Consider the following 25,640-nt stretch of genomic DNA (forward strand, 5'->3'; position numbering starts at 1 on the left):
ACCTCTCTTGTCCTGCACACTCGGAGAGGTTATCATTAATAATGCACGTCTTTTTGATGTAATGATCTGCAGATGATTATTTGGGATGTTTATTAAAATATAAGGTATTATGTACAATGCAGATGTGGACTAATGTGTCTGAACTCTTAATTTGGAATTCGTTAAATCATTTGAAAAGAACCCTTTCATCCGCTATAAGGGGTGAGCACTCCATACATTGAGAAGAGATATCAAGGATTAGTAGAATTTTACAAACATCATCAAAAAGTGGACTGGTTTTCCCCACCATATGTGTCCTGTCTTGTTAGTTCCAGCTCAGCACAGGATTAATCGGTCATTGAAAATGGATGCATACGTCAAACTTGGTAACTTAGTACAGTCTGCAACTGTATGTGGAGATTGTGGTTTTAGTTATACAGAAATAAACAGATCCCTTAATACTGTTCTGAGAAGACTGCAGTCTGTAGAAATCACACTGGGTGGTCTGCACTCCCTGCATTTCCCATTTTTTCCCCTATGGATCAGCTACACCACAGATGGAGCATTGTAGACCTTGTTACTATCTTATCTTGGATGATATCTCGCGCTTATGGATAAAATTAGCTTCCCAGGCCCACTATTTAAAAATGCTAATCCGTGGAAACACTGCTCCCTTCTTCATTTTGCCCATTGCACATCCTTTTTTATCTGAGCTGTTTGGTTTCCCTCTTTAAACGATACTCTCTGTTAAAATAATGTTAAGTCAAATTAAAAAAAGAAAGTAATTCACTCTCACTGGCCAAAATTTTAAATTTCTCCCGCTGTACAATAACTCAGTGGCTTCTAACGTTTTCTATCGCCGGTGCGGTTTTTTAAAATGCTTTATTTCGTCAGACATAAGGCTCCACCACCATCCAGATTGTCTGGGAGAGAACAGATTGTTTGCTCTGCATTAGGAGTTGCTGGTCTGGAAGGAGCTGCACACGAGGTTTTTTGTAAAGGCTTGCGGTCCAGTGATCAAGCTGCGTAAAGAGATGCCTTCTAGATAGCACACTTTGTGAGCCCAGGCAGTGTGAGAACAGACCCCAAAGGCCAAAAGTAAACTTAAACAAAGATTCATTGCATGCTAATTGATCACTCTCAGGACCCGACATCCAGCTGATCTCCATCAGATCAGTTCCGGCAGCTATGATTTCAAGTCACGTGGCCTGAGATCTGTTTTGAAAGAGGGAAAGTGACTGGGAACGACACACACTCCCTGCCCTGTACACTGGAGGAGATATTACATGTCTGTATGAGGGTACAGTTTCACCACAGTGTTACTGTACGTGCCTCCTGCTGTTTTGTTCTACACATATCCTGACCTTGATATCAGAGAGTTACTGGCGCTCTGGCCTAGTTCTTAAGTCTCTGGATACGAGATATGGACGGCAGAGTGATTTGGTGTCGAAAGTAATGCTGGTGAACCAGTAGGTGGCATTTTTCCCATGGGAGACAGTGGGTACTGTGCTGAATTTGGTTCAGATATCCTGTCTGCAGCACAGATAACAATAATCTTCTATTCCTTTACAGGAACATAAGTGTTATCCCTGTGTTATCACCAAATATAAAACATTATATAATACAGCCTGCTTAGTCACCACAAAACTATGCTCTCAGCCGTTTTCTGGTTTTAAATGGTAAATAACTTAACAATGTAACATTGCCACAGCAGAATATACACATGAGGTTAGTCGTGGCCTGAGGAACTCTTTCATAATAATGTGCTTGTTTAGAAATTCTCACCCTTTCTGACAACGTTTGTGTACTTAAAAAAGGATACCCCCTGTGATTTTCACACTCCGTCTTCTGTTTGTGTTCCTCAAGAATAGTATATTTCCGGAAAGACGTGTTCCTGAGACCTCCGAGTTTCGACGTACGCGAAACCTCCTTTGCGAATGTGAAAACAAAGGAGCTGGACAATAATAAAAAAAACAAATACCAGTTTTGTGAGATCACAGACTTAACGTGGTTATTTTCAACAATGTGAATCACAAGGTGCTATCGTATCATCCGTTCTCCCTGTCTGCAGCTGAATCACAATGACAAATAAAAAATCTAGGCTTATACATTCTCAGTAGTGGCAGAAAGAGAAACACACAGAATCCTAATGCATTTGAGTCTACTTCTCTTTTACATTAGCAACATTTAAAGGTGTCTGACCTGAATGGGTGAGAAGCTTTGTATAAGAAGAAGCTATAATGATACATGTCCTATGCTATTTATCTCCCATGACAATTTACTGGGGAAGCTGAAAGATGCTGTGCTCTCTGTACATCCTTGATCTTACCCTTGACCGGCTGCTGGCAGTGATGTTGGTGGAATGGTTTTGAAACTGTATTGGAAACTTAACCCTTTACCCATTTCATTTTTCTGTGACTGTAGAACAGAGGGCTGGATGAATTCTCTGAGCTGCAGTTGCTGTACAGTGGCTCCTCTCCCTGTGCTTGGTGTGTATAAGACCAGACAATATCAGCCAGTACCGAGGAGCCATCTTGGGCTTTGTAGGGCTTTTTGACATTCACAGCTTTTAATTCCAAATAACGAAACGGTCTGGTAAAACACAATAGCAAGCTTGCTGTGGGAATCTTCAGTAATGGAATCCATAAATGAGAAAATTACATTCGGTTTTTGGAAGCTTGTCTTCTTTTCACCAGCTCTATGTTAGCCTGTTGTAGCAATTGTTGAATTATACAACCAATCCCAAGCTATTTTAAATTAGAATACACTTTTCAAGTGGATCTCGCAGTTAAAAAAAAAGCAGATACAGCGCCTTCAGTATTTCCTTGCTGAGTGCAAGCAGCCATATCACCCTGCAACTCACCACTGGCAGCCCCACTGGAGCTCAGCCCCACTGGACTCTCTGTGGTCGTTAAAAATCCCAGGGTGTAGAAAAAGAGTAGGGGTGTAACCCTGGTGTCCTGCCAAATTTCCCATTGGCCTTAAGCAATCATGGCCTCCTAATAACCCCCATCTCTGAACTGGCTTCATCACTCTGCTCTCCTCCCCACTGGGAGCTGGTGTGTGGGGAGTGGACTGGCGCATCATCCAGGTGGGGCTGCACACTGGTGGTGGTGGAGGGGATGCCCATTACCTGTAAAGCGCTTTGAGTGGAGTGTCCAGAAAAGTGCTATATAAGTGTAAGCAATTATTATTATTATAAATACAGGAACTGAAGGCTTCCTTTTTACACCGATGTGTTTGGTGTAGGGGCTCTGGCTGGATACCTCTGCTCAAGTTAAAGGACCCAGGAGGTGACAAATGAGAAACGACAGATGCGGTGTTTAGGATCTGTGCCGCAAATGTCCGTGATCATCACCCTGCCACGGAGGTAAGCATACCTGACAGCCCCGACAGCCCACGTATGCTTCTAACCCGCTTTCTTCTGTTGACGGAGAGTGCTCACCTCACATTCGCAGATAATAATAATAATAATAATAATAATTGCTTACATTTATATAGTGCTTTTCTGGACACTCCACTCAAAGCGCTTTACAGGTAATGGGGATCCCCTCCACCACCACCAATGTGCAGCCCCACCTGGATGATGCGACGGCAGCCATAGTGCGCCAGAACGCTCACCACACATCAGCTATCGGTGGGGAGGAGAGCAGAGTGATGAAGCCAATTCATAGATGGGGATTATTAGGAGGCCATGATTGATAAGGGCCAATGGGAAATTTGGCCAGGACGCCGGGGTTACACCCCTACTCTTTTCGAGAAACACCCTGGGATTTTTAATGACCACAGAGAGTCAGGACCTCGGTTTTACGTCTCATCCGAAGGACAGATGACTGGGGACGTGCGTTAAGGCTTGGCATCCCAGTCCCCACCAGATGTACCCAAGAGTAGTGAGGGCGTAGCGGCGTGCCCAGCCTGCTTCAGGCTTTTGTCCTTGGAAAGAGGGTTTTAGGAAACGGAATAACCCTCCACCCACCAATCCAGCGATCCAGGTCAGGATCCGATTCGTTGATCAAGCATGAAAGCCCCCCTCATACGAGTGCCAGGTTTAGACAGCTGCTAAAATCTATATATTTTTTAAAAAGCCCCAGCTGCTGGCATGTTCATCTGTTCAAATCAGAAGACGCAGAACAACACGCTAGTCGTGAGAGCCCATTGCTTTCCTTCGCCTTCGCGAAGGGGCTCGGATGTATATTCCACACTGGCCCCTACTGCCTTCGCATTTTCCAACCTTTCACTGCAGCTGAACTGATGCCGAAATACTGACATTTTGAATGAAACACCCTGGCGTTTTGGGGGAGGAGTGTATGCTATCCAAAATGTTCCACTGCGATGTCGCCGCCGAGCCACCAAAGTGGCGGCGATGCACGTCCTTGAACTTGTTCAGGTCGGAATCGTTAGAATTAGAGATTACACATGGGGGGGGATGCTATTTTCGAGCTCATTGTTGGGTCAATTCACAGCACATCCCCTAAATAAATATACCAGCCTCCCACATTTTTAAACGGGAACAATTTCTAAAAAGTTTTCTCTCTTTTTTTTGTGGCACGGTTTCTCTTTCTGTTACGAATAGCTATGAATACTGGTTTACAATCTTGTTACTCACTGTTTTCAAGCCATTCATGACCAGATTCATTGCTTGGCTAGACCGTTTTTTCCTGACGGGCGTGCCAAGTGACCAACTGGCCTTATGGGCACTGAGTAAGAGACAGCTGTCAATGAGGTCTTCAGCTTCCTTGGGGGTATGGCTAGCAGCCACAAGGCCCAGGATGTTGAGCGAGAGAGCTGGGAACATTTTCTTGATCGCCGCCTCGATCAGATTAGCAGTGAGCTGGGATTGAGCCCCAAACATTCAAAATAACAGGACAGACACAAAGAAACGAGAGGAAACTCAAACTGCCTCTTCAGGCTGTCAAATGTTGTGTTAAATGTCAAGCTGAATCTCATTTGCACTATTCCAAAGGTGCTGTCCCTGCACTTAAAGTAGTATAATGGCTTCTTTGAAAAATATCAAGTGTCAGGCTTTTATGTCTTGGGAGGCATATAAGATGGCTGACCATCTGTACTGCCATTGTTTTCTTAATTTCAGGTACTAACACTCCAGACTTTTGTTTCCAGTCCTGGACTTTGAAACAACAACCCAGTGAGGGAGTCTCTCACTCTTTGTAAGGCTCCATATTGTTGACATGCAATGTAGGAAGTCATACAGGAGCCTGAAAGGAAAAAAAAAAACCCAACAATTTCAATACATTGTTTTTAATTATGGTTACAAACTGCTTTTTTCCAGATCAAAACCCGAAATGTAGAACATCATTCTGACTTTTCTCCTCTGTGTAGAGAGTAGATCTGACGGAGGCTGTGTGAGGAATGAGTTTATTTTTTAAAAATTAACTGTACAAGAAAGCAAGGAGGAATTCTGAAAGGTCTACCTTATTGTCTTAAAGAAAAGCTAAAGAGACTTTTTAAAACCAAAACTTGAAAGCATTTTTGAGTTGAAGAGATACATCGTTTATCCAAACCTACTCCTTTCTCTTTCACATTGGAATACAAAATGTATTTCCCAGATTTGATCTCTTCTGCAAATACCTTGAATATGAATGTAATTCATGTGCATCTTTTGGAAAATGTCTTCAATACATCATGGGCAATATTCACAAGCTAGTACAGATAGGATCTTTAATAACTTATGTTACTATCCACTTAAATTACACAAAATTGAATTGTTTACTGAAAAGCAGTTGGATGCTGAGGAGGTAAATTAACAATAAACATTCATCCTTATTTTAGTGACATTTCATTATTCAGACATTCTGGATGGAAGTTAAAACATACTATAAATGACCAGATTGGTAAATCAAAAATACATGTGGCATACGATTGCTTCTGTAAAAAAAATAGTGACATGTTAAGTACTAAGACTGGGCTTAATCAAATAAATATTGACTTGATGTTGACATTATCCTTGACTGCAAAGATAATAACTTAGACACAACCTTCCACACCAACCTAAAGAGAACTATATGCAAAGGTTTACATTTTAAGTTGCTTGGAGGACATGGCGCATTAACAGGACATCTGGATGGTGCTATTAAAAATGAGAAATATATTTCATATTAGTGTTTTATAGTCACAGGTTTTTATGTAATTATCCACTTTTGTCAGTGAATCTATTTATGGAAGTATTATTGAAAACCTGGTGAACTTTTATCTCTGTGCAGCATGTGGACTGTGGATATGTAACAAGAGTGATTCTGTCGCTTACAAGGAACACTTTTGGGTTAATTGTGTCTATTAAAACAAAGTTCTACCTGTGCTTACATACCAGTAAAAACAGCTGCAATTGAGACGAAGCCTTAAATTGTCTGTTTTCTGCCTAGCCTGCTCCAGGGCTGTGGTAATTGTGTACTCGTGAAATCTTCTTCTCTTTGTCACTCCTGAGTGAACACAAACACATTTTATCACATTCCATGGAGAGTGTAATAGCTTATTTGAAAACCCCAAATTCAATTGTTCCTGTTCAGTTAATGTATAGAACACAAAGACACTGCAAACAAAGAAACCAGGCTTTAACACCAGACAAGAGTAGTGCTACTGTTGGAAACAGATGATTACACTCTGAGAAACAGCAATTCCATTGGTAAGGTGAAAAAATCACTGCAAAGTATATTAAAGTGTAACAGAAAAAAATGTGAAGCACAATATTCTGGAAAATTAACATATTTTACAGATGACATTTTTAGAGTATGTATAAAATGATTTGTAGTGAAAACAACATACACTTTTTCTATGTTTTCAAAGGCAGGTGACTGAAAGTTGATGCAAATTTAGACATCTTAAACACGAATAAATTAAATGATACCTACTATATACAGTATGTGTATGTAGCATAGGACAGAGAGAATTATAAATAAGGTTTTGTCTGTGTCTCCTGAAAAATAATCATATCTAGCAGATCCCTTCACTGCAGTCTACCCAAATGCAACATGAGGTTCCAGTATGATTTATTTTATAAATAAGCATTCATACCTTATTAGGTGAATTTCTGTCAAAAGCACTTTTCCTTTTAAAACACACTTCACATGAGATGTTACTCAACCAGACAGGAAAAACCACATTCAGTGCAGGCTAGAGATATTTCCTCTGGTGTTTATGTCCTTGCCTAGAAACAAGTTTTAAAAAACGATCTGACTTTCATTCTGAAAGCACAGTGATCATAATCACGTTCATTTTCTGCATTCAGCCCTAAATTGTACATTCAGCCTCATTTGTTGTCTTGTGTTTTTTATATCATTTTGGAATAGTTTCCTACTCATTTCCATTTCCAAATACAGAAATTTTGAGATAGTGTATGAACACACTTAAATAAACCAAAACAAGTTTCACAGTTCCTGAAAACAAAGTTATGTTTATCTTTCTACTAAATCAGTTTTATTATATTCTTTAAATAGGTTTAATTACAAACAAATGCATTCAACTTTTTTTACAAAGCGGCTAATAATTTTGAAAGACACAATTGCTGCAATTAATCTTGTTTTTTTACATTAATAATGTATTTCAAGGAAAGTGATTTAAACAGTTTTAACTTTAAGTTCTGTATGTGATATGTGACTGTATATATGCGACTTAAAAGTAAAAAAAAACAACAACATTAATATTCATTCATTTTGGTATTCAAAGCATGATTGACTATTCTGTAAATGTTGTAATGATTTATTTTAGGTAGGACGTTTTTAGGTTCAGCCTGCAACTATGATTAATGCTGTACTGTAGAAAATGAACATTTTAGTTTCAATGTTTCATTACGCGTTAGGAATAAATAGTTGCTCATTATTAAGAAAAGGGGTTTGAGCCTTCAAGAGACCTATATTTTCTAGGACAATTTCCCTGCAAGTAATCATAGCCTAAATATATTCTGATATGGGATTACGTATTTTAGTATTAAATGTTGTACTGTGTATAGATAATTTCAGATATGTCAGTGTTGTTGATGGTTTATGAAAGGACAGCAAGTCATCATTCCTACCACCTCTGCAGTATCATACTAGACAGACCTGTCAGTGTAGATTACAATGACCTACTTAAAAAAAACATCTTGTAAAAACTCCGAGTATGGCTGTGCCTGGGTTCTTGAACACACGTTGTTTACCTGCCGTACGACTTCCATCTGGGCGTTGAAAAGAAATCTGGCCGGCAGTTACAGATGGAGGGTCAATCGCAGGACGTCATATTAAGTTTGAAACGGCATTTTAAAAAGCGACGAACAAAAACCTTCCAGAAATAGAAAATGTGAAATTTGGCTACAAAGGTGCACCCCCACTTGACCAGATAATCATTTGAAAAAATACAAGGGGAGATTTATATAAACCAACCCCACCATTTGTTAATACCGGTGCTTATAAGACTCATGACCAACATTGATTACTTAGCTATTACAATGATCAAACACTGCGGAGCAAATGTGTGTTTTTCTGACGCCTCTCCTACAGTGCGCTCCTCTTACGCAACGACAGCTTGGAAGCACAGGTGTGTCGTCTGCTTCGCGGAAGCCTGGCGTCGTTTGCTGATAAAGGCATCTTGTCAGCACAGTGGCTCCATTGACCGAACAGTTCATCATGACGGTCTCCCGGGTGTTTCAGGAGTGGCGACCTCAGCAGAAAGCCAATGGAAAATCACCAGGGATGTAGGAACAGAGGAACTTCGGAGGACGAGACGAAGGCACGGGGACTGCGCAATGCAGGCTTTGAAGTCGTGTTTCAAGTTTCATAAGTCGAATCTGGTTTCTTTGTCCCCCGCACAGTGGCATTTTTTTTTTATTAATGTTTACCTGCTTTACCTTACTAAAACGATTTCTAAAAAAACAAAAGTTTCCCAGCGCCCTTGCCTCGTACTCAAGAAGGAATCTTGTTGGATTTATGCAAATATGTCCTGTCGCATTTGGCACTTGGGAGTACGCGGTGTTCTCGGTGTTTCACACACATTTGGCACAACTAAAATGTTGTTGTTTTTTTAACGTGAGCACGCACGCACCACCCCCTAAACACAAAGGCTTCGCAGAAAGCAACGGACTCCTGTATTGTGGCTTTAACGCCCTGTACTCGGACTTCCAAAACGTCTTGCGTTTGTGCCTCCCTCGCTGGGAGGGGGGGGGGACCAACTTTTCTCGCCGGCTTTGCGAGGCAGGTTGTAAGCGCACTTGGTGAATTTCAGGGCAGGTCACACACACGTCCTCTCCGCTCCAGCGGGGGGGAACCTGTTATTCAGAGAGCTGAGCTGCGCACTAATGCGTCTCTCTCTCTCCTACTGGAAAGCCCACGCAAACGCGCTGCCCACCCCCCCTTCCCCAGAACAATGAAGTACTGGACAGCGCACCACAGCCAGGGGGGGGGAACACGCCGCTAAGTGTGCTCCGTGTGATTATTGCGTTTGTCGATCGGTCCGCCTCTCTCAGGTGCAGAGAGGAGGGGATGGCTGACTGTCCTAGTCCTCCAATTAGGGCAGGCCCGCGCTGTCACGTGAACCAAGCCGTGGTCTAACCCGCTGGAGAGGAGCTGGAGAAAGAGAAAGCTGACTTGACTGGAGGTATCGGAGGCTGGAGCAACTAGGGTAGGGCAATTAAACACCCATTAACACTCTTAATTGGGAAATGCAGTGCAATCGCGCGAGGAGCGGGCGTCACGGTTGTGCGGGGTTTCACGGTAACGCGTGGGAGAGCTTGCGTGGTTTTTGCCTCATAAAAACAATCTCTTGGCAGGACCTCTCTGCGCGTTAGGTAATGACATTCTAACCTAATGTGCGTGCTGTACAGTCCCCGCTGCTGGACATTTTCTGATGCATTTTGGAGGACTGGGTCTAGCCCAGACGTGCCTGGCGATGGTGTTGATGGTAACTTTTGGTGTATTTCAAAAAAAAGGAAACGATGGCTATTGTGGAGACAGCTTTTCTGATGCGGGCTGTTTGAATTATGTATGAGGGTTTGACTGCAAGAAGAATTTGAGGGGGGTGAAGCATCGTTATATCTGGAGTGTGTGAACGCACGGGCACACACGCCGTGCCCGGCGGAGAACTGCTTTCTGAAACACTGGCTGCCCCCCCAGCGAACTTCAGCAAAATTCAGAATATCTTTAGGGTCTTCTGGCCAATTGTGTCCCTTCTTTTTTTTTTTAAATTAAAGTGCGGCGAGTGTTGTGACAGTTTAGGGGTGGTGGGGGCGGGCGACTGCGGACGGGCCGCGTTAGGGATGTGCAAAGTGGCGATGCCGGCGGTTGCGTGGGGGGAGCACACCTAGCCGGCTCTGCGGACGACCGCATGCTGCTCTGTTGGGGGGCTCCGGCCCCTCAATGCCAGATAGTGGTCCCACACTGCGAGTGTTGCGCTGGTGGAGAGCACGCCTGCGCAGAGCGGGCGCCCGCAGGTTTCCTGCCAGATGGTGTCCGCGAAGAGGCCGGCAGGCGGCTCACACAGCAACCCGAGCGGACGCGGACGCGGACGCGAGTGGATGCATCGTTATTCAAACTTTTACCCCACCACCTCTTCCTCCTCCTCCTCCTCTCCCCGGTTTATACCCGATTTCCAGCCCCACTTTTGAGCCGCGCTCCCCGCGAAGCTGTAAGTATCACCCGGCGTTGGGCAAAGCGAGCTGCGCGTTTGGTTCGGTTCGGTTTCCTCCGGGCGACCCCCGGCCAGAAGCGTCCCCGCGCGTTTCCGAAAGTCGGCGAACTTCGGCGGCGTACGCGAGCGGTAATAACACGCCAGGACGAGAAAAACATCGGGGGATTTTTTTTATTTATTTCACTCCGTAGCCCCGGTTCCCCTCTCCCCTAGAGAAGCCGTTGTTAATTGGAGAATAAATTAAAAAAAACGAAGAGTGTGCCGAACTGGGGTGCCCGTGGTGCGGATCTCAGGACGGCGCCAGTACGAAACTGCATAGCGACCGGCGTCAACAGACTGGCTGCCTGTCTTCGGAAGTACCTCTTGGCTTAAGTTCTAGTTATTAAAAAAAAATACCCACAACAAACAAAACAGTTTTTTTTTTCCAGCAGCGAAATGACGGAATACCTGGTATTAAACCAGCCCTCCTGCTTTTCGACTTCCACGGAAGCCAGCGAAAAGAGTGGAAGCGTGCCTTCATTAACAAAGACCTCGGCGGTATGAAATCACCCCCTTGTTTTTTTTTTTAACAAGACAGCGCAGGCTGGCAGTGTGTGTCAAAAGGGGGGGGTGGTGGTTCCTCTTTTTTTTCCCCCCCGCGACTTCCACGCCAGACCAGAGCACAGGTGTCGTAATTTTACAGTTTCTCCATTTTGGTGCGCCGCTTCCTTGATCTCTGTGGGGGGGAGAGAGAGCAGGGACAGAAACTGAAACGGGGAAGGAAGGAGATCCACGTCGCGCGTGGAAATGAGGGCACGCTTGTAACAGGGCGCAGTCTCCTCTTCTGCTCTCCCACAGCTTAGCTTGGGGGGTGGCATCTCGGCTCTTTTCCTAGTTGGAGCGGCACTCGTGATCCGTGTGTGTGGGCTGGCGTGGAGCAGGTGCTGTGGCGTGCCCTCTCCCAGAGCCACAGGACGTGTGCTCGTCAGACGTACAGGTTTAAATAATTGATCGGGCTGTGTTGCTAGCCTGACGCATTGTCCTTGAACTAGCGTAAAGCCGGCCTCTCCGATGTACACGCTGGAGTGAAACTTGAATGAACGCCCCCCTCAGTTTCATTTTGTACAGCTGAGGTACTGTATATAGGGTTAACCGTGGCTTGAATCCACCTCGGTTCTCTTCGCCTCCTACACTGTGCTGCCATGGGATACCCCTGTGTTCGTAAAATATTGGGTTTTTTTTAAATATAGATCAGCACAGATGATTGCGGTAATGAGATTTTGCGCTGCCCTTTTGCTGCGCCGTAAAATTGTTAAACTCCCCCCCCCGTGCTAAAAAAAATAATAATCTCCTTGTGCCGATTGCTAATTTATTTTCCTGGCTGTGTTTACAGCTCTAAAAAAAACAAAACAAACTTGGGTGTTTAGTGAGCTTTGAGTCCAGAGCCCCTGCAACGCACTTTAAAAGGGCCATTTACCTAGGGAGTGCATATTTAAAACACCGTTTTGTTCCATCAGGGGAGAAGAGGAGATGCGTACAATTGGTGTACGACTGCTGCGCAGCGTTTTTCACAGTTTGATCAAAAGCAGATCTGCAATTGCACGTTTAGCATAGTAAAAAAAAAAAAACAACCCTCTCAACTGCATTGCAATAGGAGTGGGGGAAAAAAAAAGTTAGCATGTATGCACAGTCTTTTTCTGTAGCACATAAAGGCTGTCCTTTATGGACGGGCACTAGGTCTGTCTGGGTTGTCATGATTCCAGTCTGGTTGTGCGTTAATTTAACCGGCGAAGAGCTTGCGGACGTCTGTCCCTGACCTGCTGTGTGCGGGGTGGGAGTTGGGGGTGCCGAGTGGCTGGGAACCCCACTCAGGTGGAAGTAGTCTCCTTCTTGAGTCTGTGAAGTGCTTTGGGGGTCCTTGGGGATGAGGGGCGGTCTGTGAATGCAAGGAATGATTTCCGTCCCAGCAATTCCGGGCACATCACCCCTCAGACTGTCTCTCCGTTGCGGGAGAAAGCTTGTGGACTTTTCGGATTCCTTCATCCTCCCGGGTAGTTCATTCGCACATCGCACGTTCCTCCCCAACGTCTCGGGCTGCGACAATGCAGTGCCAGTGTTTACTGCTTCCTGGTGGAGCTGCATTCCTGCATCTTTCAACAGGTACAAATGTCTCTCCTAAGATATTTTGCGAGAGTGGTGCAACCTGACCAAAGGCTTTAGCTCGGATGTGTTCGACTTTTTGGCATGTCAGTGGCCTGTCCTGTTCCACTCCTGTTTTTCTGGAGCTCAGGGCTATTATGTAAGCTCCAACCATGTGCTGCGTGATCCAGGCCTGACTCATTGTTTTGAATGGGCTGCTTGACGGGTGTCAAGTTAAATGCAGTACAAAGCGAGCCGTTTTTCCTGCTCCCTCGCTGTGATTTGTGCGCGTCTGTTACTGGTCAAACCTGAAATGGACGTCGCTGCCTTGAGGGACGTTGTGTGCTTACTTTGCTTTTTAAAGGATTGTCCCTGTACCGGTTGTCTAGAATTGTAGCTTTGTAGCTGACTCATTTCTTTGAGCTCTGGGTGTTCCGAAAGTCCGCAGGGGTGAAATGTTAAGTAGAGGCGGCCGGGCAGGCCCAGATGGGCCCAAGCCCATCCTGTTGTTTGTAACCTTTACGTTTGTCGTTTCTTTCACTCGCTGGGTATGTACCTGAAGGCCGCTTTTCCTGGGCAGTCTTCAGGTTTTGCCTTTGAGTTATGTCTGAACCAGGCTGTGTGGAGTCTGAGGTTACCTCTGGCGTGATGCCCTTATCACAAACTTTTGCGGTTAATGACATTTTCTGAACTGTCTGTTGGACTGCTGAAAATAAACCTCACCAATCTGCCGTCTGATTCTTTAGCGTTTGTCAATGTTGGATGACCTCTGAAGGCCGTATTGTGCTTGTGCCTCTTTTAAAGCAGAATTTATACATTCTGTGCGGCAGCGTGTTTGCGCGTGCCTTGTGCAGCCTGCACCTGTAAGCGTTATCCTGCCTCGAGCAGCATATATGATATATCATAGCGTACATCGACAACGTTTTCTGCGAGTTTCGGGGAGACAGTGCAGAAAATGAGTCTTGTGAGTCTTGTAAAGGCACCATTGTGCACCGTTCAGTGTTGTGGCCGATATTTTAATGAAACCACTTCTGCAAGTATTTTTTTTTTCCCTTTGTGTGGGTAGTTTTTGTTCTGTGCCATTACAGCTGGAGAAGACGTTTAAATTGTTAACATGCATAGCTATTTTTTCTTCCCCACCAGTCTGTGTTTATAGAAAGTGCTCTTAAGCAGCTGCAGTATATTTTCACCTTGACTGGGTCAGGCAGGTGGTTAAAGGTCGAATTAAGGGTCATAGGCGCGATTTTGCAAATCGGGTGCTGTGCTTTTGGGGATTAATTGGGAAAACTGCTGCGTTTGATGAGACATTGCAATTTGACACTGCTGAAGGCTGATATGTTACACCTTTTTGATTTCCAGTTTGAAAAGACGTCATTCCTCCCCTCTTGTGTGGCTGTCAAAGCCAGTGCAGCTTGGAGCAACAATAGCTCTGGCTGACATTTTGCAGAAGTGTTGATCTGAGCTCTTTCAAGTTGGGGTTGGAAGTGACTTAAAAATTACTGTGGAGTTGGGCTACTGTCGTATAAATTTGTTTTTCTTTACAGCCCTTTTAAGAGCTTTTTAAGATGACACCAGTGCTGCTTTCAGTGTTTAAATCGTGGGTTGTGTTGAATAAAGTCCCATGCTTTGGTCTTGTAAATATTGGTACTTTTTCAGCTCATGCTGTAAGAGTGTAATAGGAAAAACTACATTCTAAAACCATTACCTAAGATTAAGCCTCATTTATCAAGGTACACCAAATACTGTCTGTATTATACACTCATGCATGAAGCTTCTGTGATTAGGTGTTATAATGAAACTCACTGAACGTTTTCAAGGTCTGTTTTCTGTATACAGCTTTGTTTATCCACCGATGAAATCAAACTGTCCATTTATAGTATAATATTAAATGAAGGAAAAGTCTCAAGTCTTCAATCTTACGGAAATTATATGGAATACTGTGGCATCGAACCCGATAAATTTGTACTTTGCTGTGTGGCAGACAGGCCAAGTTGTTTACCTGCGCTGAAAAAACCCGAAAAGCCAAGTATTAAAGAACATTTAGACCTTTGCTCCTTGTTTTATCAGAAAGCAGAGCATAAGTGTAATAATAGGGTTTGGCAGGGAGGTTTATTATAGGATGGGGAAAAATGGCTCTGAAGATGTCTTTTTCTTGATTGCTTGTGAAGCTAAAAAATGAGACAAGATCTTGGTCTTTTTGTTTAATGGATATTCTGAACATTAGCAGGGCATAGTTTCATCTAAGAAGGCTGAATGCATCTCTTGAAAACGGGAAACGGATGAACTGGAGGGAGTCCAATCAAAAATCTAATAGCTGGTCAGATGTGGATGTCCAACTTATGTCTTGTTTCACCTTTACTTGCTATAAACCTAAATCATTACATGAAAAAGCAGTCAGTGTGGGCATTGACACTGGAAACATTAGAACTAGCTACCACCAGTGGCAGTTCTGCGTATATCAGAATGTAGCAGTAGGAGAAATTTTCCACTAACAAGGTTTTGTACCAATTCCAATAGGGTTTTCTTGATAGGTGCTGTTCATGAGATGCTCCTAGACAATAATTCAATAGTCAGAAAATTCACTCTTCATTTCTCCCAGGAAATGTGTTGCCATGCTGTAGTTGACAGGTTTCCCTGTTTTATGAAAGACTACAGACTTAAAAAAAAAAAAATCATATCTGTGCACTGTAGTTGCTTTGAATAAGCTCAAACGTGTCCAGCAAAACAGAGGATCGTCAGTGATCCACTGTTCTAGGCCTGCAAATTCTCCAGCGATTTTAGAGCAGACATTTTAATGAGATCTGTGGTGATTCAGTTTGGCTTTTTGCATGTGTGCGTTTTATTTTTGGGTTTTCAGAATTTAACTCGAGAGGTCTGTCATTGTGTGGGTGGGTAGGAACGGCTGATTACCATGCAATTCTGATGACAAATTGCCATAAAATTCCGATGAGCAATGGTGGCGATCCATTTCTAATGAATGTTTTCCGGAAGGAACCTTGTTCCGGTGCGTTCGTTGTCGTGTGGCCGTCTGTAGACCGCTACCGGTGAGGAATGGTGAGCTTTGGTGCGATGTTGGGATAAAAGAGGGGTCTTTAAGGTTCATTAAGGTGCAGGGAGCGGGCTGCACTGATATGGTTAGCTCACATCGATCCTGTGCTTAGCAATGCTAAATAATGTATTAGTTTTCCTCGCCTCGTGCTCTTGCTGTGACTGCAGGCTCTGCTCATGTATTCCTTGCCAAGATTTATTTTTGGCTCGTACAAAGAGGTGACAGGAAATGCTAATTTTGAAAGTGTAATATAGGTTTTGCTGAATTGTTCGCAGTATCTGACGGAGTTGCTCATTATTAAGATGCTTGCTTGTGGAGGAGAGACTGCTTAAGATTTTATTTTGCATGAAAAAAGTGGGTTTTTTTTCCCCCCCAGGTGGATTTTAAAAGTCCGCCGTCAAAAGGTGGCGCATAGATGGGACCTGACTCAGCGTTCCTTCGACTGCCTTTTCTTGCGATTCCAAAAAGAGGAATATTTTAAGTTTTGAAGTATGCCTTATTGCAAAAACATATTTGATATTGTAACATTTTCTCCTTGCAATTTGTATTAGTACCCGAAAGCCGTAAGCCATTTATGGGAATAAATGAGCTGAAATTCAATCAAAACTGTCGTGCAAGATGTGGTTTGTAGGACCTACAGTAGTAGCAGTTTTTTACTCCTTAAAACCTATGATTCCCTGGGAAAAAATATAAAACTCTAGCTGCAAAGTTCCTGCAGAGCTGTGGGTGTCTGTAAATTAACACTCAAAGTGGAATAATCTTTTCTAAGAAGTCGATCAGATAACCTTACTTGGGCTGTTAAGCTATTTCACTGAATATCATGTTTTACACTGTCTTTTTAGTCTGCAGACCCAAAGAAGGAAAAGATTCCTTGTCTTGACATTGTTCCCAATAAGTAATTAAAAAATGATATGATACTATGATTAAGAAGATTATTTCATGGACATTTTTGGAAAATTGTAGGGATTTAGGCAAACTTGTTTTTATTATGTTTGCTTTGGTTGTGTTGTAATATAAAACTCCTGAAGCTCTTCCCGAACTTCTGGCAGATGACCGGAGAGAGCAGCGGGATATAAACATCGGAAAAAGCCGGAGTCTTAACGCCAGGCTTTGAAGGAGTAGCTCAAGATACAGATCTGTAACGCTGGAAAAAGATTAAGCCCGTCTTGAGCAGGAATTGTCCAAGTAAGGTATGTGAAATGGCAGAGAGACGTCCTGCGATCAGCACATTCTGAGGATGAGGCAGAAGAGGCCGTTTTTATTTTGTTGGACAGATGACTCTACACAGACCTGCTCAAAATGAAAACCAGAATTCAAAATATGATTGTTCCATTCGCTATTGTTGCGGTCTTTTCAGTTGTGAGACATCTTTTAATGATAATTCATTAATAAAAAAGCTTAATAGCTTTTTAAATTGATGGGGGAAAGCCTATTTTGTAGCCTTGCAAGAGAAGAAGCTTTACAATTTTGTACTGTAATATAAATACCATACATCAAAATCCACTGGATGTTTTATGTAGTTTGTATAAACACTTTTTATTGTCGTCTCCGTGAGGCCGGAGGAAACTCCGTCCTGGATGTAGATAGTAAAGTGTATTCTGAAATGGTAAATGCATGGGTTACATAATGAACTGTACATAATAGGAACTTCTGCTGCATTGGTTGAAGTGTGATAAACATGGGGGAGCCTCCCTTCATGCGGTATTTTGTTCGGTTTCGGGTTTTAAAAGCTGCTGGCTTTCGTGTCGCGCTGAAGAAGGAAGACGTGTTCGGAAATGAGTGGCGGTTTTCTCAAAAGGCAACACAGTGAAACGCCTAGCAGAGCAGAGTCCCTCCACAAGAGCCCTGTTCTGCCTGGACTGGGGCAAAGAGCAGGCCGAAGCGCATCCTCTCTTTCTCTGTAACCGTTGTCAACCCGGCGGTCGGGGCTGAAATTGAATAATAATAATAATAATAAACTTTATTTTATATAGCGCCTTTAAAGGTGGCTTCTCAAAGCGCTTTACAGGATGACAATAACAATAATTAAGAAGACTACAACAATAAATAAGAATTTCACAAGACAGGACACAATTATAATTACAACAATAACAATAGAGGAGACCGTGGAAGATGGTATTAAGAAGAGCAGAGGGGTGAAAAATGGAACCAGTTAAGTAAAGGCTTTTCTGAAGAAGAAGGTTTTGAGTCTGGATTTGAAGGAGTTTAGAGAAGGTGACTCTCTAATATCCTTGGGCAAAGAGTTCCAGAGCTTGGGGGCATAGCAGGAGAAGGCCCTGTCGCCCATACAATGTAGACGGGCTTGGGGGACAGTAAGGAGGGCAGAATTTGAAGAGCGGAGGTTGCGAGGTGGGGAGTAGGGCGATAAAAGTTCAGACAGGTATTGAGGTGCCAAGCCATGTAAAGCCTTATAGGTGAGCATGAGGATTTTAAAGTCTATGCGGAATTTGTCCGGAAGCCAGTGCAAGGACTCCATGATAGGAGTAATGTGAACACTTGCACTAGACCTGGTCAGGATTCTGGCTGCTGAATTTTGGACATACTGCAGCTTGTTCAGAGTAGATTTAGATACCCCTAAAGTCCTGAAACTTCACGGGTTGTTGTGCCGCCGCCTCCTCTCTGCAAATCTTCTCCCTTTTTTGAAAAGCAGCTCTTCCTTTCTCCCGCCGGGTCTCTCGTGGAAGCAAGGGCACGTGCAGCGAACTCTCCCTGTACGCGGGACATGGCCCGTATCGTCGGAGCTTCCCTGTTTAGAGAGAGTACAGCACATGCAAAGCCTTCAGCCCGTGTGCTGCTTTGCATCTGTCACAAAGTCCATATTCCTCGATTTGGCAGTTTAGTGATGTGCTTTGCTCAAGCCCACCAATCAGGTCAGTGTTGGCTTTTTGTGTTTTTAAAAGCTCAGCTGCCAGCTTTTTTTTTTTTTTTTTTAGAACAACATTCACTTTGAAAATCGTAAGCTAATTAACCACTGTTTACTGCAATGTGATAAAATTAGCTTAATTGCAGCTTTTGATTGCCCTTCAGATGTTATAGATGCCAGCACACTGGGCTTTCCAGCAGTCCATTACCAGTTATTGAGTTTAATTTAATAAAAAGGATTCTGCAGCTTAAATATCGCCATTAATATCGAGACCGGGCCCGAGTTTTTTTTTTTTGTTCTCTGTTATCATTCAGCGCTGTGTGGTGAGATAATTAACCAGTTAAGCACTAAACGCTTTGCCTACCATCGCCGGTTGTGTAATTAGAGGGATGAAAGAGAATTCCCCTTTGATTCGTAAGAGGTGGCACGGATAATGATAAAGGAGATGGAGAATACTGCTGTTTGCGTCACTCCCCTGCCTCCGATGGAAGGGCAGATTGAGAAAAGCTTGGGTTGCGTTTCTTTAACAGCGCATCAGTGAATTACGATGCCTGTGGGTAGAGAGCCCGTAGAGGTTATCAGCAAGAGTCTTTCTGCAGTGCTGCGCTACCTGAGTTGTTTTTTTTTCCTCTCGTGTGAATGAATTGCTGCTGATTTTTGTGAAAACAATTCATTCTTTTCACCAAGATCCCATAATTGTTACCTTTTTTTTAAAGAAAAAAAGCTTTATCAGTGATAAGACCCAAACGGTCAGAGAGTTGTCAAATGTTTCCAGTTCCACGGCTCTCGAGAAGTGCCGTTTTGCTTCAAAGGGCTCAAGAATAAATGAGGAATTTCCATTTAAAAATTCAAATTCTATTCAAAGAACCAGACCAGGGTTGAAGGGCTGTTCAGACTAAGCAGTGCCGTGTGGTTTCCTGGGTATCATCCCTCCAGAACACAAATGAGAAAGTGGGAATTTCGTTTTGCGTCCCGGCTTCGTGCTGGTATGGGGGCGGGTTAGTTACAGGGTGCGAACTTTGAATAAACTTACCAACCGGTAAAAAACAAAAAGGCGAAACGATGGGTGTGCGTGCTGGAACTGCACCTATAGGGCCCCTTGCCCGAAGCAAAACGGATTCAGATTGATGAGGGCAGGGCTGGAGAAAGTTCTGGAAACAGGATCTTGGCATTGCCCGTCCTCTTACCCAGCAGCCTTTGCGGGCTCCAGCAATGAATGGACATCTACAGCCCTGTGTTGCACTTTGTTAAAAGTACCGGCAAAACACCCGTGTTGTACAACCTACGCATTATGGCACCATTCATTAAGGTTTTCTCTGTGCTTGAAATGCTTCAGGAAACTGACGGAATTTTGGCGTTATTACTGCAATTCTTTTAAAAGCTGCTTTTTCTTCAAATTAGGGCTGTTGACGTAGCATTGTTTGTGGTTTTCCAGCAGCCTGGATTGACTTGGCCGTCTCACAACGGCAAGAAAGAGCTTCTCTCTCGAACATTTATCCGTTCTCTGTCCAATCGTACTGTCATGTTAAGTAGCCTAATAGGGAGGCAGGGAGACTTGGAGAGGAAAATTGCTGTTATTTGGAATGGAAAAATCTTTAACAGTTACGAACGCCTAAGAAACAACCACCCAGAATAGATTGGGTTCTTGAATTGGTAGCCTGTTGCCTTTAATTAAAGTTTTATAGTGGCAATTCGCAAGTCCTGACTGCGAATGCTACAAGCTGCTCCAGCCTTTCTTGAGGAAAGGTAGCTTCAGCAGTGTGGTGAGAGCTCTTGTCCTCCGGCGAGGCCAGCTGTTCGCTAAGCAGCGTGATCTACAGGATCCCTGCTAGGATCCCAGATTTGAGCGTGGCGTGGATCTGAAGTTCTCGGAAACTCCCTGGCATAAAAATGGCAGCAGGCTCCGCTGTTAAATGTGGTCCAGGACTAGTTAGGTAAAATAAAGAGAATTTTTTTGGGGGAAAAAAAACACTTCAGTATGAACTACAGTGTGATTTACAGGGTCTCTGGAATATTAAATGAGTATAGCTTGTCGGGAGGAAATGGTGGATGTTGTGCATCAGTCTGCCCCTTTTTATTTTTAGATATGCCTTCATTTGTTCCTTTTATTAAATATATTTCTGAGACTTTCTACCGATGGGAAATCCAATCCCTATGGGCTACTGTGCTATGCCACACACACACACACACACACACACACACGGCCCACTTCCTCTCCAGTCCTTGCTGTAGTGAAACCCGGGAGCCTGTTCTTCTTCTGGTGAAACCGTATCCAGCGCCTGGATTCTCCATTTGCAGCCCGCTTTCAAAATCCCCTGGATTTCTTCCTCTGAAGGCTGATAATTACAGGTCCTCGTGGTGGAGTCTGCCCCAGCTGCCAGCGTGCCGTCATCTCGGAGGCCAAGCCTGGCACGGACGGCAGGAGGGCACGGCAGAGCGGGGACCAGCGGGGTTCCCCCACGGCCGTAGTCGAGCAAAATACAGGGTTGGGGTTCTCTCCCTGCAGAATAGGGGGTGCTGTTCCATTTTAAGGCAGCCCAGGAGTCCCAACCATCCATCATGTACAGTAGATAATTATAGTAATTTCATTTATGTGTATTAAATTATCCCCCCAACCTTTCATATTACATGTGGGCGAGAGTTGTGCACAGGTAGTAAAATATAGTAGCTTAATTGGGGGGGGAAACGGGTCACTCACTTTCTCTCTGCTTAAATCTCTGGTTTATTTGCTTGTTTTTATTTTAGACTTTTTCAAAAACGGCTTTTAGCAGCTGAAGGATTTACAGCCCCCAGAGCCGTGTGCTTCAGATCTTGCCCGTCGGATGTTTGAGGAGGCCCAGAGGCCTGCGCTCTGTCATCTCTGCTGTGGCGGAAGGAATGAAGTCCAGCCTCTCGGCGTGCAGCGTGTTGCGTGATCAATCCCTGGAAGTCACCTGAAGCTTAGTGCCGCTGTTGTACTTACTCTGCAGCAGGGCTGCTTAACATGGGGCCCTTCCAGGCGGGGGCTGCTTTGTAGAAAGTGCAAGCAGGGCCTCAGGAATTTACCTTCGTCCCGCTTGTTGGAGCTTAAAGAGGAGCAGGTTGTTAGAAAGTCATCCAGTGGAGTGGAGATCTGTAGCTGATCTCTCTGCTGGGCTGTTTCTAGATGTGGTAGATCCTGTCTGTGTCTCCAATATCATCAGTGCTGGTCAGGATATTTCAGGTAAGCGTAAGGTCACCCATGTCTTTAAAAACCACCTTGCATAACTTTAAGGACAGAGGCAAGAAAGAGTTACCTGTACTGGGATTTAGTAAATGTGGAGTCAAATGGTAGCTTCATTCTTTATAGCAAGGGGGTCAAAAAGGATGACTTTTACCCCCCCAAGAGCTACGGTTTTAATACCTTCTCAAAATCTCTTCAAGCTGCAAGAGCCCATCGTACCAAAACTTGAGTACTTTTCTTCTCGCAATTGGGAGATTTATTTTCAAACCCGCTGCCTTCAAGAGTAATGAGGAGGCCGTATTCTCCAGAGATTTCAAGACCTTGTCAAAGCTGATGTGCAACTGGCATTTTCAGGACCTTGACTTACTCTCAGTTAAATGGCGAGTTCAGTGCAGGAAGTCTGAATTGTAAAAAAGCAATTTTTCAGTCGCTTGTTTAGAACGTTTTTTTTTTTTCTTGAGACCGCGGTGCCTTTAGGTCTTCATTTGAAGCTTGCCTATTCTAAGGGTGTCATGAAGAAATTTGATGCAGGGATGGCGTTGTGGGATGCAGAGAGAGAGAGAGAAAATCTTGCCGACGATGTTTGAAAAAGACTCAGAAGGTGAAATAATGCCTTTCAGTAAGGTGACCCGCTGTTCTGTAAGTACGCTGGGATTTTGTGTGACCTAGTTTAAAGTGTCATTTTAACATTTATGAGAAAGACAATGAGTGCCCTTTTCAAAGTAGTTTCAGTGTAGCGTACATTTCCCTGTACCTTATGAAACAATCTGTGCTGGATTTTGACCTAAATTGCATGAACTGTTGGAGCACAGAGGACTCGGGAGAGCTTTTGAAACCCTCAGGATTTGAAATTGACAGGCTTCCGAGCATGACAGGTCTCGCGTACACTTTCAGCTCGCATCATTTTATCATTTCTTGTGTCACGTTAATCTTTTTAACTTCGTTTCCTGCAGAAAACGTGACAACTCCTGTGTCACTGCTGTCGAATGTCGCCCTTCGCTACCCGAGCCATCAGGTCCTCTCCTTGTGTCTTTTGGCTGTTCTCAGTGTTTTGCTCAGATCAAAAAGACCGCAACCATTATAATCATAATATAAGTTTACTTTCTCTGAAGGAGACATCCAATGGAAGTTGGTTTAATAGCGGGTGGCTGAAATTATTTCCAGAGATTTTTACTTTCTTGGAATTCAAAGATGTTCCAGAGTGGAGCAGATGCATCTGATTTGCCCGCTAGAATATCCAAGCAGACTCAAGGCTTCAGTCTCTGTAGAAGCGTGGGTTCCAATTCCTGAGATTTTCCCAATCGAGTCTTTACTTCATATTATGGAATGAGCTTAATGAGCCAGTTAACGTCCTCTCGTTCGTACTCATTTTTCTTCTGTCCTAACTGTAACATCAGATTGCGTTTTGGATCTCGAGTGCAGGACGCGACTCGAGCTCTGCTCTGATTTTTCCATACAAAATACCTACCGATGAAAGCATTTCCCCCGTGTCAGTGTTTCAAAGTGTGCCGCCAATTGGAAACGATGCTCTTTACTAAGAGTGAGGTTTCTGAGAGCACTGCTTCTATCTCCGGGCAAATCCAGAGGCTGCTCACAAGCCACTGCTGGGGTAGATTGGGCTGTCCGATTTCAGGTTCCCAGGAGGAGGAAGGGAACGGAGGGACAGAACTGACCAATGGGTACAGCCCAAATTGTAATGGTCCATGTGCTTCCTTCTACCCTGCATTTCTGTTAATGGTTTTGTGCGATGGCTTGCGTTTTAGCTTAATTGATCTTTTTGTTTTTGGCCAGGTGAAACTTTATTCCCCACCCCCACCCCCCCAAATCCCCCATCTGTGACCCAGATGCAGGGATTATACTCTCTCTAATCCGAGCCTCTGGCGGCTTCTTCTCCTTTTTGGGGATGTTTTGTTTTCTAAATAAAAGCACACATTTGTCTGGTCTCGGGGCTGGGGCATCATTCAGTGCAGTACTTGCCCTAATCGCCAGATACCCTCGTGTTGTCCTGGGCTGCTCGTTCCCATTGCAAAAAGAAAGTTCTAGAGAAGATAAGATCACTTTGTGAGCCATATACAATTTCTTGTATCTTGTATCTAGGAATCTGTCTTTTCACAGAGCCCAGCTTGCTCTCCATGAGACACACAGACAGGGAGAGAAGCTGGGGGTCAGAGCGCAGGGTCAGCCATTTATACAGCACCCCTGGAGCAGCTGGGGTGAAGGGCCTTGCTCAGGGGCCCAACGGAGTAGGATTCCTCTGCCGGCTGCGGGATTTGAACCGGCAACCTTCCAGCCACAGCCGCAGATCCTGAGCCACAGAGCCACCGCTTCGCCCCAGAGCAGAGGAGCCCCGACTCTGCCCTCGAGAGCTGCTGTTCAGCGCCTTGTCTCGGCCTCTTAAAATCTCCAATATCTCTAGAACAAGGAGAGGCTTCAGCTTCTCCAATTATACAAATGATGAGTTCAATTAGGTGATTAAGGACACAGTGGGAAAGAGAACCAGAGACCTGGTCCTTCAGGGCTGGAGTTGTGCGCCCCTAGATACGGGAGAGGCAAGTTTGAATAATTTGCTGCAGTACAAAGAAATTGGGGCCTCCGATTTTTCTTTTTCTACTCTTCTCCAGTCCATCCTTTTTTAAAGCAGCAACCACAGCGAACAGGGAGCCTTTTTTAGACACTTGTTTCGTGCAGGTTTGCCCGACGAGCGCGGAGTGGCCTGTTCACGTTTCCTGTAGTTCTTTTTGGGGGGGGGGGGATGTTTATATCCAGCTCTCCGACTGTCCTTGTCATTTTCACTGCGAAGTTGTTTTGACGTGGGGGCTCGCCAGTCAACATCCAAGCTTCTGTTTTCTCGCAGTTACGGTTAGAACAGGAGAAGCTTTAGTATATTGCCCTTTTGTTTACAAAGAGTTAACATGTTAGTTTCACATAATAAAAAAGCTGCGAGCTGGAAGAGTTTTAGTCGGGGATTAAGTTCCCAATCCTCCTTATTTCCTTGAATTTCTTTTTTAAGAAGTTGCACCTTGGGCAGACCCGTTTACTGACAACTTTACTATTGCCGACTTAACTTTGTGTACACGAAGACTCTACAAATGACACTAGGTGATTGTTTAGACGTTTTCTTCTTGGAGCCTTAAGGTATAACATTTACACAGCATGGCCTAGTGAGTGCAGGGGCAAAGGTGACATTTGAACATTTTAGTAAAGAAATATTGGTACAGGACCATTCCCACTGAAATCCCACACTAGTTTCTGCTGCTTCTTCGTCCGAGTCCTTTTTTCCCCGTAAGGCTGAAGGTTGTGACCTTGCCTTGACTGGTAGATGTTCACCCACTTGCCCGCTGCTGGGAATGAGCTGTGATTCACGGGCGGCGGAGGTGAAATTTGCTTATGTGCCGAGATTAAACTTTAATCTAATAATTGCTATGCAGTCCCCAGGCTGTTTTTTTTTTTCTCCATTAGTTGAACCGTACGAAGAGAGAATATTGATGATGCCTATTGTGTAAAGCTCTTAAGACCTCGCAAATTTCAATTTTGTACCCCTCGTCCATTGGTTGTCAGAAGATGGCTTATTCCTGGATCTCGGCAACCCGAAACTGCTCCTGGGAGCACAGGTGCGAGGCTGGACTGTACTTGGGGTGGAGCACCGGTCTAAAGAGGGGAGAATTAAGAGATGTTTGCAGTATCCATGCATCCAGTCGGAGACGTTATGGCAGATGGAATAAGCGCCGCGGTTCCTGAGCTTAATCCTGTTGCTAGTCTGCACAAAAAAAAGGATGGAACTCCAACTTGATATTCTCCGTTTCTCAAGTAAAAAAAAAAAA

At 44.1% G+C, this 25,640-nt stretch overlaps 1 protein-coding gene across 7 annotated transcripts in view; it reads left to right on the forward strand.

Annotated features, from left to right (window-relative positions):
- Positions 1-9,758: 9,758 nt before the first annotated feature.
- The window catches only part of strbp (spermatid perinuclear RNA binding protein), a 126,340-nt gene continuing 110,458 nt past the window's right edge, over positions 9,759-25,640 (forward strand). For 4 of the 7 annotated variants that reach the window (XR_015928946.1, XR_015928947.1, XM_088615297.1 and 1 more), the window contains exon 1: positions 10,302-10,584. Coding sequence is in view for 4 of the 7 variants with exons in the window: in XM_088615297.1 (XP_088471423.1) it covers positions 10,317-10,584 (268 nt within the window). In the remaining 3 variants the exon portion in view is untranslated. Of the gene's footprint in view, positions 9,862-10,269; positions 10,585-11,015; positions 11,125-25,640 lie in introns of those variants that run through there. The other 3 variants (XM_088615302.1, XM_088615300.1, XM_088615298.1) reach the window with 3 other exon arrangements.

This window comes from Lepisosteus platostomus, chromosome 21 (assembly GCF_059453375.1).
Source record: "Lepisosteus platostomus isolate fLepPlt1 chromosome 21, fLepPlt1.hap1, whole genome shotgun sequence".
Taxonomy (NCBI): Eukaryota; Metazoa; Chordata; class Actinopteri; order Semionotiformes; family Lepisosteidae; genus Lepisosteus; species Lepisosteus platostomus.